This window comes from Eurytemora carolleeae, unplaced genomic scaffold, assembly GCF_000591075.1.
Source record: "Eurytemora carolleeae unplaced genomic scaffold, Eaff_2.0 scaffold438, whole genome shotgun sequence".
In the NCBI taxonomy this organism is placed as follows: Eukaryota; Metazoa; Arthropoda; class Copepoda; order Calanoida; family Temoridae; genus Eurytemora; species Eurytemora carolleeae.
Window position 1 is genome coordinate 1 of NW_019396620.1, and position 15,127 is coordinate 15,127.

At 28.6% G+C, this 15,127-nt stretch overlaps 1 protein-coding gene across 1 annotated transcript; it reads right to left on the reverse strand.

Annotated features, from left to right (window-relative positions):
* Window positions 1-690: 690 nt before the first annotated feature.
* On the reverse strand, window positions 691-12,043 carry LOC111706431 (uncharacterized; the record flags this gene model as incomplete). The annotated part of the gene is made up of 10 exons (XM_023479310.1): window positions 11,986-12,043; window positions 5,330-5,356; window positions 5,228-5,260; window positions 4,391-4,489; window positions 4,030-4,053; window positions 3,884-3,963; window positions 3,613-3,798; window positions 3,298-3,327; window positions 2,317-2,372; window positions 691-768 (listed from the first exon to the last, which is right to left on the reverse strand). Coding segments are annotated over exons 1-10 (671 nt in total), but the record flags the coding sequence as incomplete, so codon positions are not given.
* Between the last annotated feature and the right edge of the window lie 3,084 nt (window positions 12,044-15,127).

Consider the following 15,127-nt stretch of genomic DNA (forward strand, 5'->3'; position numbering starts at 1 on the left):
CGAAATCATGTTTACTGCAGCGATAGCAAGAAAGATAGTTAGATACAAGAAGATAGATAGATAAATTCACTGGCGCCATTTACCGCTGAAGATAGATAGATAGCACACTATCGCTATTGGTCAAAAAATCGCGCTTGTGTTTTATTGGATAAAAATCCTAATGGACGGGTGAAACTAGGGTGTTATATGAACAGTGTAGGGAAAAACAATGTTTTTGTGTTTTTGTTTTATTGTACACTTACATGAAGCAGGAGAAAGTCTACATCTTGGTTTGTTACTAAAATGCAAAAAGTGAAAATCAATTTAGTGGCAAATTTTAAGATTTCAAATATTTACTTTTACCTTGAAAATTGCCGCATTAAATTGGAAAAAGGATCATTAGCTAGAGAAATTAAATACTCTGATCTAATAAACAAGAATACAAATAAAAGTATTAATCAAGGAAATGAAAAAAAATGATAAAAATTCTTATCTAAGGATATTTATAATTATGCTATTCAGAATTGATTGCAGTCTTTGATATTCAAAATATTAGATAAAATTATGATATCTATTTCAAAGAAATATGAATATTAAAAGCTTTTGGTAAACCATAACCAATTTGAACATAAAAGAAAAAATGGTCTTTGTTGCTTATAAATTGACTTAAAGCTCTTTGGATAAAACATTTTTACAAAATAAGCTTCTTACCTGAACTCTTCATTTCTTCTAGATTTATCTAAAGGTATGACAGCTGGAAGCCCCTCAGTATCTCTCTCTGTGAAGTACCTAATCAAAATTATTAAAAAAATATTGTATAATTATTGTAAATTATTTAATTTTGAACTTAAGAAATAATGTAAAATTATTGGAAATCATTTTTTATTTATTCTTGTTGTTCAAAAAACTTTTGAACATGCTAAATAAATTTGCTTTTGCTATATAAACTGAAGGTTTTTTTTAAATATTACTTTAGATGAACAGATGATGAAAAATGAAAAAAAACTTATCTAAAGGAATTGAGTCTTTGCCACAAACTCAAAGTTTCTAATTCCTATATCTTTGCAACCTGATTGTGTAAACTATTTGATCAAAAAGAAATCATAGTTTGAAATATCTAAGGTTTAGGACATTGGTTTTAGGATAGATAGGGATTAGAAAATCAGAGTTTGTTGCAAAGACTCAATTTCTTTTAGGGTTTCCAACGTAATAGATTATTCTCTTACGCGTAATTACGTGCAGTTACGCGTAATAATTTTCATTTCGTGTAATTTCGCAGGATTACGCGTAATTGGGGAAATATCCATTTCGCGAAATTACGTCGTAATTTCGCGTAATTTCTAGAACGTAATTTCGCGAAATTTCGTAATGATTATGCGTAATAATGAAAACTATAATTACGCGTAATTACGGCGTAATTTCGCGTAATTTCGCGTAATTTCTACGACGTAATTTCGCAAAATTTCGTAATAATTACGCGTAAAAAGCGAAACTATTACTACGCGTAATTACGGCCTAATTTCGCGTAATTTCTACGAGGTAATTTCGCGAAATTTTATACGTAATTTCGCGTAATTACGCCTTAATTACGCGAAACTAGACTTTCTTTCGTAAACGTAATATATGCGTAATTACGCGTAATGCTCCTGCGTAAGTGAAAGAAAGTGTTACGTTTCGTTACGCGTAATTACGCGTAACGAAATTACGACTGGAAACCCTAATTTCTTTGTCTTTATTTTTATAATTATTAATAGAAAAAAACTTTTTCTTAGATATTTGTCTTTCACATTCTCTCACATAATTTTTTTAAATAAATTCCTCAAATGTATGCTTTTAAATAAGATTAAGTGGCATGAGTTTTCTAACAATTTGTTGCATGTTTCATAAAATTATGAAAAAATAATTTTCTGGTATTTAAAGGAACCTGAATATATACATCCTGTGCATGTAGTAAAAATGCTCATATATCCTATACTGGCTTCGTTTTGTATGGTAGGTGTTATGAAAAACATGTAAATTTTCATCTTCTCTAAAATAAATATAAAAACTTATTTTATAAATATTTCCATAAAAAGAGTAAGCAAAGAAAGAAAAAAGAAAATAGACATTTTTTTGTTTTTAAACAGAGCTTACCGAAAGTAGTCCACTTTTTGCTCTAATTCTGTTAAAAAAGAAATTTATGAAAAAAAAATATTTATTCAAAGAAACTTTTATTATTCTCATTGTAAATTGAAGTGATTTCTAAAACTTATTAAAACAACTAAAGGTAAAATAAAGTTCTTTAAAATGATTGATTATAGTTAATAATCAATTTATTGCTAAGCAAGGACCTGAAACGCTTGAAGGGTATTTTTGCAATTGCTCCCAAAGAATTTCTCCTTGTTGGTTCCCACCTAAATATAGGTATGTTTTATTTTACCGTCTTTTAAACAATATTACCGAACCAGAGCAGAGTGTCAACTAAGTAATATGGCAACCTCCTCTTCGAATTTATCATGAAAAAATTGCACATACACAAGAGCAAACAATTTACATGTTGAAGGATCCGATCCTGAATAAATGACTGATATTGTAGATATGCATGTAATAAGTAATAATCAATGTTGTCATGCATAATTTTAAATGTGTTTTTGTAAAACTGAATATTCAAAAGAATTTTTAAGAAATTTAAACTACACTGTTAATTTTTGCATTTTTAGCCAATTGTGTGTAAATAGTTATAATCATTATGTTCAGGATGAATTCTCAATTTTAGACAAAAACAAGGAATAACTATTGATATATTTTTTTAAAGAATAACATTCCATGTAATTTACATACTTTGAAAGTTAATCATTTCTTTACAAAATAGCTGACTTTCAGAGAATGAATTTGTTTATTTTTAAATTTATCATTAAAACATAAAAAGATAAGCCTCAGCTTGATGAAAAGCATACTTCTAAATAAAGATCCTTTTTTGGCATTGGTTGTCTTTGAGTGCTGGAAATATTTCAGTTGGATCAATGTGATCGTCTTGGGTGTCATTCCTGCAATATTAGACAATATTAGATAATATTAGACAATATGAGACAAATATTAATATTATTAGACTATTTAGACAAAATTAGACAATATTTATAAAATTTTGTATGGATTAAAAGTTTTTTGATTTTTACTTTAAATTCAATTAGTTTTATATTAATTTTTAATGAGTGTTAAAATTTAAAATAAATGAGAAGAATTGTTTTTCCATGTTTTCATAAATGACTTAAAAAATTTTCAAAAATAAACTTTTAAATAGGATGGAAAAAATTGACACCTTAAAAATAAGGCTTTTACTTGTGCAGACTTTACAAGGTGTTCATTCACCTAAATATTCAATTGTTATTATCATTATTATTTAAATAACATAGATCAATTGTTATTTTAAAGGGAGTGTTTATGAAAAATGAAAGGGGTGTAGGCTGATGTCAGATTGAATTCAATATCAATTGCTACTAACTTTACTTTTATCTGTTGCTGTTGCTCTGTGGTATGAGACGTTTTTCTCCATTTCCTCCTTATAGAAGCAACAGATAAAAGTAAAATTAGTAGTTATTGATATTGAATTCAATTCAATATAAGTCTAGACCCCTTTTATCATATTTCACAAACACTCCCTTTAACTGAAAGGCCTTCCTTTTCATCTTTGTATGTATAAATGTTTTCAAATATGTCATTACATATTTGCATAAATGTTTCTAGATCATGTTCCACAGTTTTAGAAGATTCTAGGTTGACAAAAAGCTGAACCATTTTGTCAAAAGAGTATTTCCAAACAGAATCAAAAACTCCACAACCCTAGCATAATAAGAATAAGAGTGAAGGAAAATAGATTTTGAAGTAATATTCATATTGACATTTAAAATCATTTTTAATTTTTTACCTCTCTACAAGGCAATGTTTTGATTTTTTGCCATAAATCATTCACAATTATGTCTTCTTCTGATAATTCTTCAAGAAAAACTGTTAAAACAAATAATTATAAATATATTAATTGTTAATTCTGAATGTATAACAAATAGCACTTACATCTGTTTTGCTTCTTTTCTTCTCCTAAAAATTTGAAAATTTTGATTTACATATAAAATATATGATGCATTTTTTCTACATCAATTTATTTAAAGCAAAGTAAATAAAAAACAAAAAATACTTCCCCAACACCTCAAATGTATTGACCTAATGTGTAATGTGACCTGTGATATTTTGAAATATACGGATTTTTATCAATCTAGGAGACACAGATTAAATCATTAATGGTTTACAGCCAAAGACATGGAGGAAAAAAATAAAAGATTGTTTAAAAAAAAGATCACCAACATGTTTTGTGATTTACCAAAAATTTAGTTAAATGAAATATTTAAGTTTATTAAATAAAGAAAGAGATAAATACCTTTCTTAACAAGTAAGAATTTATTTTCTGGACTCAGTATCTTAGAAAATTGTTTTCCAATTGGATCTACTCTTTCCTCTTTGGGCACTAAGCAGCTTTCTAATTGTAAATAAAAGATGTATTTTTTGAAATATGAAGTTTAGCAGTATGGATTACTAATGGAGACCTCCTTTCAACATATACCACTTACAGACATCTTACTGTAGACCCTCTTTCATCAAATACCCAAACAGACATCTAATTGGAGACCCCAAGCCATCTTTATTAGATCCAAAGATGTCATTTGAGACTTCTAGTTTTTCTTCTGAGACCTCCTAGATTTCATTCGAGAACATACGCTTTTCATGGTTACCATAAGATTTTAATTGCAGACCTAAAACTTTCCAACAAAGATCCCCATTCTAATATTGGTGACGCCAAGCTTTTCAATGAAGATCCCGATATTATTATTGGTAAAGCCAAGCTTTTCAACAAAGACCCAAATTTTTCATAAAGATCGAAAACCTTTTTTATGGTCTTTAATGAAAAAATGGGATTCTCCAATGAATATCTAGCTGAAATAACAATATTTAAATAATAAAAAGAAATGACAATCAAATAATGCTCCACAAGAAAATGCTAGATGTAAATTGAGATTTTTCTCTGAAATGGCAATTAAACCTTTAGTTTCTGTTCTTTTCCATTCTACAATAGAATGGTGATTTTAATTATTTTTAGTTATTTTTCTTTATTTATTTATTACTGTATTCTAAATATTGTTGGTGGCTGCAATGACTAAATTTAAATAATCATGTAAAAAAATTTCTTTTATAGATTTTTGTTCAGTTTTGTTTTTACCTGAACCATTAAAAGTATTCTGATCTTCACAATCTAAATTCATTTTGAACTTTTAAAAATAAAAAAAATAAAAAAAATAAAAGAACTAATTTTAAATCTTACTTGTAGAGGAGTAACACTGATGTAGACCTAAACAAAAATTATTAATATTTTAATGCATTAAAAACGATCTGTTGTTAAAAACTAAATGTGCAAACAATTTAATCGATAGATTGTTACAAACTAAAATTAATTTTTGATATTACATATGTCTTTGAGAAACTAAGACAGAAATAGGCATTTTTTTACAAGTTTAAAACTGAAAAGTTTGAAATTCAATCACCTTGAAAACATAAAAGAACAAAGAATTTTATTTTTTAAGAAAATCTACCAGGAAAATAAAAAATATACAATAATATCTGATGGAGATGAACAAGCTCACAAGATGATTGAAATTGCTTTTGTAACTTAAACATTACCTTGGGACAGTAATTAGTTCCACATTTTTAAATATTTCTTCTTGTAAAATGTTAATAAAAAGCTAATTAGTCAAAGTTTATTTTAATATTCAATACTTTTCTAAAACATGCAAACATCTTTGATTGGTATCTTTATTTAGTTTCGTCAATGTTGAAATATCCTATTTCAAGCATGTCAAGCTTTTAAAAGAATGTGTTTACAAAAAAAAACAGTGCTGCTAATGGTTGGCTGATTCATCGCAGTTTGTAAGATAGGATAAATTCAATACAGCAACAAACAACTTGTAAAGCAATTTTGTGCACTTTTAACTAATAATTATATATTGTATCTCCTTCAGTATTCTTTGTAATATACAGCCAGAAATGCATCTTGACCCAATACACACTTCTTTTTAAATTCTTACTATTTCAATTATTTGCAACATTTTCTATCAATTAAATAAAAAAACTTCTGAATGTAATGACTTGGTTTATAATGACCCTTTTACAAATGCATATTGCATAGTGATGTACAAAAACAATAAAGCCTATCTTGGCCTTATGGAACATCTAATAAGGAATGTATCTTTAGCCAATACTGACCTAGAAAAAAGGAGAAGGTCAAAGGTATGTGAAATTACTTGTACAACTTTGTGACCTCATAGGTTCTTTAATTTTCACTTTACATACAAGTATAAGTACAGAATTTAACCAGTTACACAATAAAAATTTCAAATCATTTTTGTTCTTCTTGGCAGCTCTTAAACAAGAGGAGTTATATATTATTGAAAACATGTAAGATTTCTATGCTAATAAGTTGGACATGTAGCGACGTTTAGAATAATATTTTATCTTATTTCAAAGTAAAACTTTGAAATACCCACAAAACTAAATGTTGATCTATTATTGCAGATTGTTTAACGTGTTTTAGATACCTTTTTATTACATGTTTTTTTCTATATTAAGCCAAACCCAATTTTGGTCTCTTAGTTTGAAACAAAAACCATGTTTACATAAAATTTAACTTTTCTGAATCCAAAATGTTTCACATTTTCTGCTTAAACCATTAAGCAATTATAAAGTTCTTGAATGACCTTCTATATTTCCCTCTCTACCTAGAACATGTTAAAAGTAAAAACTTTTACTACTAGTTCATATCTTCACACTAAACACCTGATTTTGCACTTTCAGAACTTTTACAATAAAGTTTGTTGATAAAAAAGTTTTGAACATCATCATGATTAATGTTTTCAGTCTAAAAGCTAAAAATTAAAAATTTTTAACATTTTATGATAAATCAATAAAAATCATTTTAGCCCAACCAACTCCGCTTTTTTGAACAGTGTAATCCATACTTTAAATATTGTACTCTGAAATTTCAAAGAACTTGTTGTTTTAAAAACATTTTTATCCCTTTAACCCTATTCCCGCTGGGGGGGGGTCAATTTGACCCCCCCCTGTAGTTTTTTTTACATAACTCAAAAAGTATTGATCTGAGGCTGTTGAAATTTTCTGACTTTTCTTACATACCCAAAGCCCTCCCTTTAGGCCTAAAACCGGGCTTTAATACTAACTGCCTGAGTCCTCAGGCACACTGCCTGAATGACTGCTTTTGCCTGTAGCAAACTAAATCTTTGTTTTGACCCACTTTCACTTGTCAGATTTTGATAAAATTTAGCTTTTTGGAAAGCCTATGACATAAGGAAACGGATTGCACAAGTTTTGCGAAAAAAAAATTGCAAATTTTTTGCAAAAAACCTGTCTAAGGAAATTTGCACATTTTTAGTTTTTCTTGATTAAAAATCAGGTTATTTAAAATTTTGCAAAAATTTTTGCATATTTGAAATGGCATGGTCAAGGGCTTTTCAAAAATGTATAATTTGTCATTTTTTGGACAAATTTTTTTTTGCAAACATTTTTACTATAAAACTGGATTTTGCGATAAAAAATTCAATTTTCGCAAATTTGCAAATTTTTTTGCAGATTCTAAAAGTAGAGCACAAGAGCTTTCTAATGATGTATCATTTGTCATATTTGGACATAAAACATGGGATTTAGAGGGGGGGGTCAAATTGACCCCCCCCCAGCGTATCCTGGTTTTCAAGTACCCCAGCGGAGATAGGGTTAAAAAGCAACAAAAAAATAATGAAATTTCTAACTTTATTAAAATAATGACAAATCTAAAAAAGTTATTCCTGCTTAAAGCTGTTATCCAGAGATAGATGTGTGAATTTCAATTTTGTAAAATCCTTTTATAAGATAAATCTAGGGGATCACAATGAATCATGCAGAGGTTATAGTACCAGACTTCTAATCAGATAGTAATAAATAAATGGCGAGTAGAGTAAGTAAAGTAGACAAATTGGACATTTTTGTTTTTAAAACGAAGGAAAGACTCAGATACTCAGATACTGCTTTATTTGATGTTCACATTGCAATTTTTTACTAAGCCCTGTACATAGCACTCTCTTCCAGTACATTTATAAGCAATCTTAATCATATCTTCAAGGGAATTTTGATAAACTTTGAACTGACCCTCAATTTGAAGAGTTACATATATAATATATGATTTGTAATGGTACCCATATAACACTTTTCTATCTAAAAAAGATATTCTTGTTTAAAGTTTATTGATAACTTATTAAGAATGGAAAATGTAAAAGTAACATTTTTTAAAGACAGTGCTAATCTGTAACATTGTAAATCAGGCTTGTAATGCTTTGATTAGGGGGTCAAAAGAGATATTCAGTCAACAGTGCTAATAGCCCTGATCCTCTAGAAGAATAAAATATTGCTAAGTGTAATGTTCTGGAAAGAACTAATTTGCCAGATCCTTATAATTAGATCGCACACAACAGTAAATCAGGGGTGCAGATTAAAAGAGAAAATAACTTTTCTCAACTTTATAACAACTTATAGTATAGATCAATATTTCATGCTGTTGAGTACTAACAACAACAAATTATTCAATTAATAATTTGAAAATATGGGTTTTCCCTTAAAAGTTGAGGGCGGGGGCATAGGTATCTCCAATAGTGTATGATTTAAAATAAAAAGATCTTAGTTGATTGAAATAACCCTGAAAGTTCACTCTTTGCAATAAACTCTTATTTATTATCTCTTTATCTTTGAAACATAATATCATTGATATTTCAAACTATGAATTCTGTTAAATAAAAGAAGCTAAGTTAGAAATATCAACGTTGGACACCATCAGTGATATAGACATTAGGCAAGTTTGTTTGAAAGTCTCAATTCCTGTTTGAAATACTACTTTATCGAATGTATACAATTTATATTAATAACATTAAAAATTATTCTATTTTATTTTGTGTAGAAGGTATATAACTATACATAAACATTAAATAAAAGAATTTATTGTTTAGGTTTTTCCCATCTTGGTTGGGTTATAAATACATTAAATGAAATATTTATCACCAAGCTGGATGGATATATATACACATATATATTTTATTTTATTATTTTACAGGCAGCAGATATTTATTTATTTTTATAATTATACTTTTATATTCTTCTTCAATTCAATGTTATAGAAAATATTTTTATTCACTTTAAAGGGAGTGTTTGCGAAAGATGAAAGGGGATATAGGCAGATATAGAATATAATTCGATATCAATTGCTACTAATATTAAATTTATGAATTTAGGAATGTGAAACTATAAATCATATTATGAAAAATAAAACATATTATGAAAAATCAACTATATATAAATGTGGCAAAAGATAATTGATGACTATAGGTTGCAATATCTGAATGATTTGTTTGAAATTACATTGATTTTTTTACAGTCTAAGTTGTATGTTGCAATTTTCCCAATTTGTATGGAGGCCATGTTATTCGGTATGAGCTGTCTTTAACAATTTTCTCCTTATAGATGCAACAGATAGAAGTAAGATTAGTAGCAATCAAAAGTGCTTTTTTATCGCATTAAGCCTATACCCCCAATCATTTTTCGGGAACACTCCCTTTAAGGAATTGTTTAGGACATCTGTCTGGTTCTTCTCAGTTGCTGTCAATTCTCTTCAGTAGGTCGTTCTTTGGGCGTCCTCAAGAAGCATCTTTAGGACATCCTGACTCCTTCACAAGATGCTAACAAGTCAGGGTGTGAACAGGGGGGCATGTGCATAGAGAGAAGAAAGAAATAATAAAATGTCGTCTAGACAATTTTTCAATGGGGTTTACAATGTTGTACAAGGTGTCCCATTAAACATGGGAATTGAAGGACGAATTGAAAGTCGTATTTGATTTCTGATATTTAATGTGGGGCAAAGAAAATAAAAAAGAGGCATTATGTTTGACAAGCTTTTCATTTTTACATTTTGTGCATTATCTCTGTCAATTTTGAAGATACAAAAATGGTTGACCAAACTTTGAAAGTCTCAAGACCAGACGTTGTCAATATTAGATGTTTAAACTAGAATACTGCATTCATTGTATTTATGAGAAAATGTTGCATGGATGGAAGAAGATATAAAAGTTGTCAATGAATTTTCATGTTTTTGGGACACCATGTATTCTCAGTAATTGTAGCAATAAATGAATTGCCCTGAAATAGTTTGGAACAGTTATTAAGAGCTCCATGTGGTTATTCTTTCTTTGTTTCCAAAAATCTAGAGTTTATGCTGTAACTTTATCGATGCATCATATCATTAGCAAGCTTTTAATTGAAACAAGCTTGGTTTTATTTGTTAAGCTTTGAGCTACTACCTAATTCAGAAACAAGTTAAACTTGAATAAATGTCTGAAAGAGAAAGCATTGAATCTAATATTTTCCTAATTTGACATAATACAGTTTTATTAAGACATTTAAACAGTTTGGAACAAATTCAACAAAGTGTGAAGAAAAAAAAAAAAAAAAGGAAANAAAAAAAAAAAAAAAAAAAAAGGAAAGATAAAATGTAAAAGAGTTGTTATTGTTAAACAAGTTTGTTTTTCCAATATATTCTATTATGTGAAAATTGAAAAAGTATCGGCAAACAGCTGTAATTGATACAGAACAGAAATTTCTATTAAACTTTAACACGAAAAGTAATATGAATTACTTAAAATTCCCGATGTTGCCCCTAAAACCCTACCCATGGTTTCAGACAAGTTCTACAATATTTAATTGCAAAGTTATTGTGATAGAGTTTGTGGCTTCAGACTGAACACTTTGAAAGAGGCTAAAGTTTTAATTAAAGAGAAGTAAATATAATCGTTAATTATTCACCATTATTTACCATTATTTACCATTATTTACTTTATTTACATTCAAAAGAAAATATTACTACCCGATTTTCCTGTTTCTTGAAGTTTTTATTTTGTTTATATTTATTTTTATATTTTTCCTTGATGTTTCTCTCAGGTTCTTAATACATTAGGGATTTATTATTTCTAATAGAATACAAAAATAAACATATTAAACAAATTATTTTTAAATCCTCTTTCTGCGGGAGGGACAAGTAAGGAGCCTCTTTTTTCAGATAAATATATCTGAATGAAAACTTGTTTCTACATATCGAATGTTTAAACTTGTTTTGAAATTTTGAAAACCTCCACTTGTTTAGGTCTCTAAAAAAATTGTTGATACAATATGTCAATTGAAAGGAGTTTATGGTACAGCTAGCAGTTCTTGTTTAGTAAAGTAAAGTACTTTTCTAAATGCCTTAAAAACACTTTGCACCATACAGGTGGGTTATGTTTATTTTATTTAGAAACTAATTTTTTATTATTTTCATGTAAAGGATAATAATTCGAGGAAAAGAAGACAACCCTCATTAACTTGTGTTTGTATAAAATGCCTTCTTTTTGAGCGAAAATTTTATGTTTTTAAAAAAAAAAAAAATGGTATTGAAGGTTTTAAAAGCTAGTTTTTGTACATTTTCTTTACACTTTTCCGATTATTAAATGCCTTTTTTTCGAAATTAGAAAATGTAAATACTTTCAAACTAGAAGTTGTTCCAGTAGTGAGATTTGAAATTCCAAAATGAGAATATAAAATTTCAACTTTTATTTTCAAACTCTGGTATTGGCGGTAGTGAGATTTCAAAATCCAAAATGAGAATATAAAAATCATTTTGGATTTTGAAATCTCACTACCGCCAATACCACAGTTTGAAAATAAAAGTTTAAATTTTATATTCTCATTTTGGATTTTGAAATCTAACTACCGCCAATACCACAGTTTGAAAATAAAAGTTAAAATTTTGTATTCTCATTTTGGATTTTCAAATCTCACTTTTTTTTTTTTTCATGAATCTCACTACCTTAGAACTTGACACTATATATTTTTATTTTATAAAACTGGGGCATTTTATACCTACAGCATCAACTTTGCCTTCAACCCTAGATGGATTTGCGGCATCAGGCTTACTCATTGTTTTGTACTCCTGAAAAATATCTCCATAGTTTTAAAGGCATGTAAAAAATCCTGTTGTGTCAATTTTGCTCTCTATTGGCAATTTCATAAAAACAGGATTTTTAGCGCTACTGAATGAGTCAGCAATTGTTTTTGACGAGAATTTTCAACTTGACAAAAAACTCAAGTTTTAAAGTTGATTTTGAGTCGACTTTTTGTCTACTTTTTAAGTTGAGTTTAAGCCTTATTTTTAAGTTAAGGTTTAGACAACTTTTTAAGTCGACTTTTTTACCACTTTTACACTCCAGCCTTTTACCACTTTTATGCATACATTTAAAATGGCACACTCATACATGTTCGCAGTTCATATCAAAATTTATACATACATATTCACTGTCCATATCAACATTTATTCATCAATCAATCTTCAGTTATAAACCACAAAAACACTTCACTCTTTATACCTACTACAAAAACTTGAAAACGAAACTTCTACTTTAGTAAAAATTCACAATTTACTGACATTGAGTAAACAGAAAACGTCCATTTTTTTCAAGATTTTCTAATTATTGCTTTTTCTTACAAATTGATTCCATCAAAAAAAAAATGAAAAACTTAGATATTTTAGCTGTCACAGGGCTAAAAATAAAAATTTTGAATAAAATGTGCAGACAGACACCCGGTAGACAGCAACTTGTCAATAGAAATTGAGTAAAGGTCGACTTTTTAAATAAATCTTTTGTTTATGAATAGTTCAGAATAGTTATTTTAAACTTTTTTTTCAACAATTTTCACAATTTTTGACTGGTTTAAAACTGGGATGAAAAAGTTGACTTTTTGCGACTTTTTATGACTTTTTTTTTGACCAGCTCAAAAGTGGGATGAAAAAGTAAACCTTTTAACAACTTTTTGTTTCAAGAATGTGGACTAGTTCAAATCTGGGATGAAAAAGTCGTAAAAAAACGACTTTTTTTCAAGTTTTTGATTAGTTCAAAACTGGGATAAAAAGTAGACTTTTTTATACCTTTTTTCCCCATGTTTTTTACTAAATCAAAACTGGGATGAAAAACTTAACTTTTTTACAACTTTTTGTTCCAAGTTTTTATATAGTTCAAAACTGAAATGAACAAATCAACTTTTTCATAACTTATTGTTCCAAGTTTGTGGACTATTAATCAAAAGTCGACTTTTATCCTACTTTAAGTCAACTTTAAAGTCAACTTTTTATAAACTAGTTTTAGTTCATGGTTTCATGTTGTTGAATACTATTAACCGCAAACCAAACAGGTTTAAAAGTAAAAAGAGGAGATAAAAAATTAAAAAATAAAAAACTAAGAAAAAATCAAAAATGAGACTGGCTCATATTACGGGGGACCAGTACTTTACTTGTTTAAAGAGATAATTTGTGTAAACGCTTTTTTTTCTTTTTCATTGCTTTCTACTTTTTTAATTTTCTTTCCAATTGATAAAGAATTAAGGTCTAACTAGAATTTTAAGTAGAGAAGGTTTAAATTCATAAAAAAACAGAGGGGGAAAAACACTCAAAAGGGAAAAAAAGAAGTATTAACACCTGGTGAATAAAAACAAAGTTGTTTATTCTTTAACTTTAAGCGACAGGTTTTTTGGTTATTTTTTTTTTCTTGAGATCTATTAACTAAATTCTCTTGTGATTTAACTGTAGAATTTGTTCCTGATATTTACTCAATGTACACTCTAACTCTACGTTATACATGTTCTTTCTTTTAGCTATATTCTTTTTCTAACTAATTTTGTGTTTGCTAAGATCCCACGTTTGAATAATGTTCTGTAAACATTGTGAGATAACATTGTCTTCTATGTCAGATGGGTCAAGGTTGAAGTCGCCTGTCATAAATATGCTTTCTGTTTCGTGGTTTGGATCATTTTGATTGATGAAGATCGCCATTTCTTGTTCAGTTGTTTGCCAGAATGCTCTTTGTTGGTTAAGTCCAACTGGAGCATAGATAGCAATTAGGAAGAACTTCATAGTCTTGTGCTGTTGGATGTGAGCAATAATGCCATGTCCCCGGCAGATTCCAGAGCTGTTTAACACTATCATTTCTTTTTTCTTTCCAAGGACCACTATTCCCCCCCCTCCTCTACCCCTTTCTCCATTAAGTGGCAGGGGGTGTCGTTGTATTGTGTTGGGATTTGGAACATGTGGTTCTTCTTTCCTTCCGTCAGTTATTGCGTCTTCTATAGATTGATTTGGTTTTCTTGCTGGAGTTTGTAGTATGGTTTCTCTGCCTTTAGTCCATTTAATCTTGAATGGTTCTCGTTCGAGGTGTCTGGTTTCTGTTAGAATGATGAGATCTTGGTCATTACTGGCATTGTTTATGAATCTTTTCTTTGTTGCTTCGATGCCGCCTTGTCTCGTTCCTAGGCTTCTGGTATTCCAGGTTGTGATTCTCATATGTTATGTCACTGTTTGTTTCTGATAATTTGGATGATCTATTTAATAAGTTGTGTATTATTTATTATGCGTGAGGATTTTAGGGAATAGGTGTTTGGATTGAAGGTATATTTGTTGAAGGATGTAAGGGTGGAAGTTTTGTAGGAGGTAGAATAAGAAGGAGAAAAAGGAAAAAAAAAAGACGGGTTCAGGGGTAACCTGAGGATTTTTATACTTCTTTCCGAAGTTGTAGTTAGTAAGATAGGTTTAAAAAGTACGCGTACTGTCTTCGCAGGCTCTCAAGTTCTCATATTTTTGTGTTACTATATTTAAATTTTACTAGTTTTAAGGATTAAGAATAAATATATTGATTATGTATAAAAGATAAAATTCATTCGCGTTTACACAAATTATCTCTTTAAACAAGTAAAGTACTGGTCCCCCGTAATATGAGCCAGTCTCATTTTTGATTTTTTCTTAGTTTTTTATTTTTTAATTTTTTATCTCCTCTTTTTACTTTTAAACCTGTTTGGTTTGCGGTTAATAGTATTCAACAACATGAAACCATGAACTTAGCGAATGAATTTTATCTTTTATACATAATCAATATATTTATTCTTAATCCTTAAAACTAGTAAAATTTAAATATAGTAACACAAAAATATGAGAACTTGAGAGCCTGCGAAGACAGTA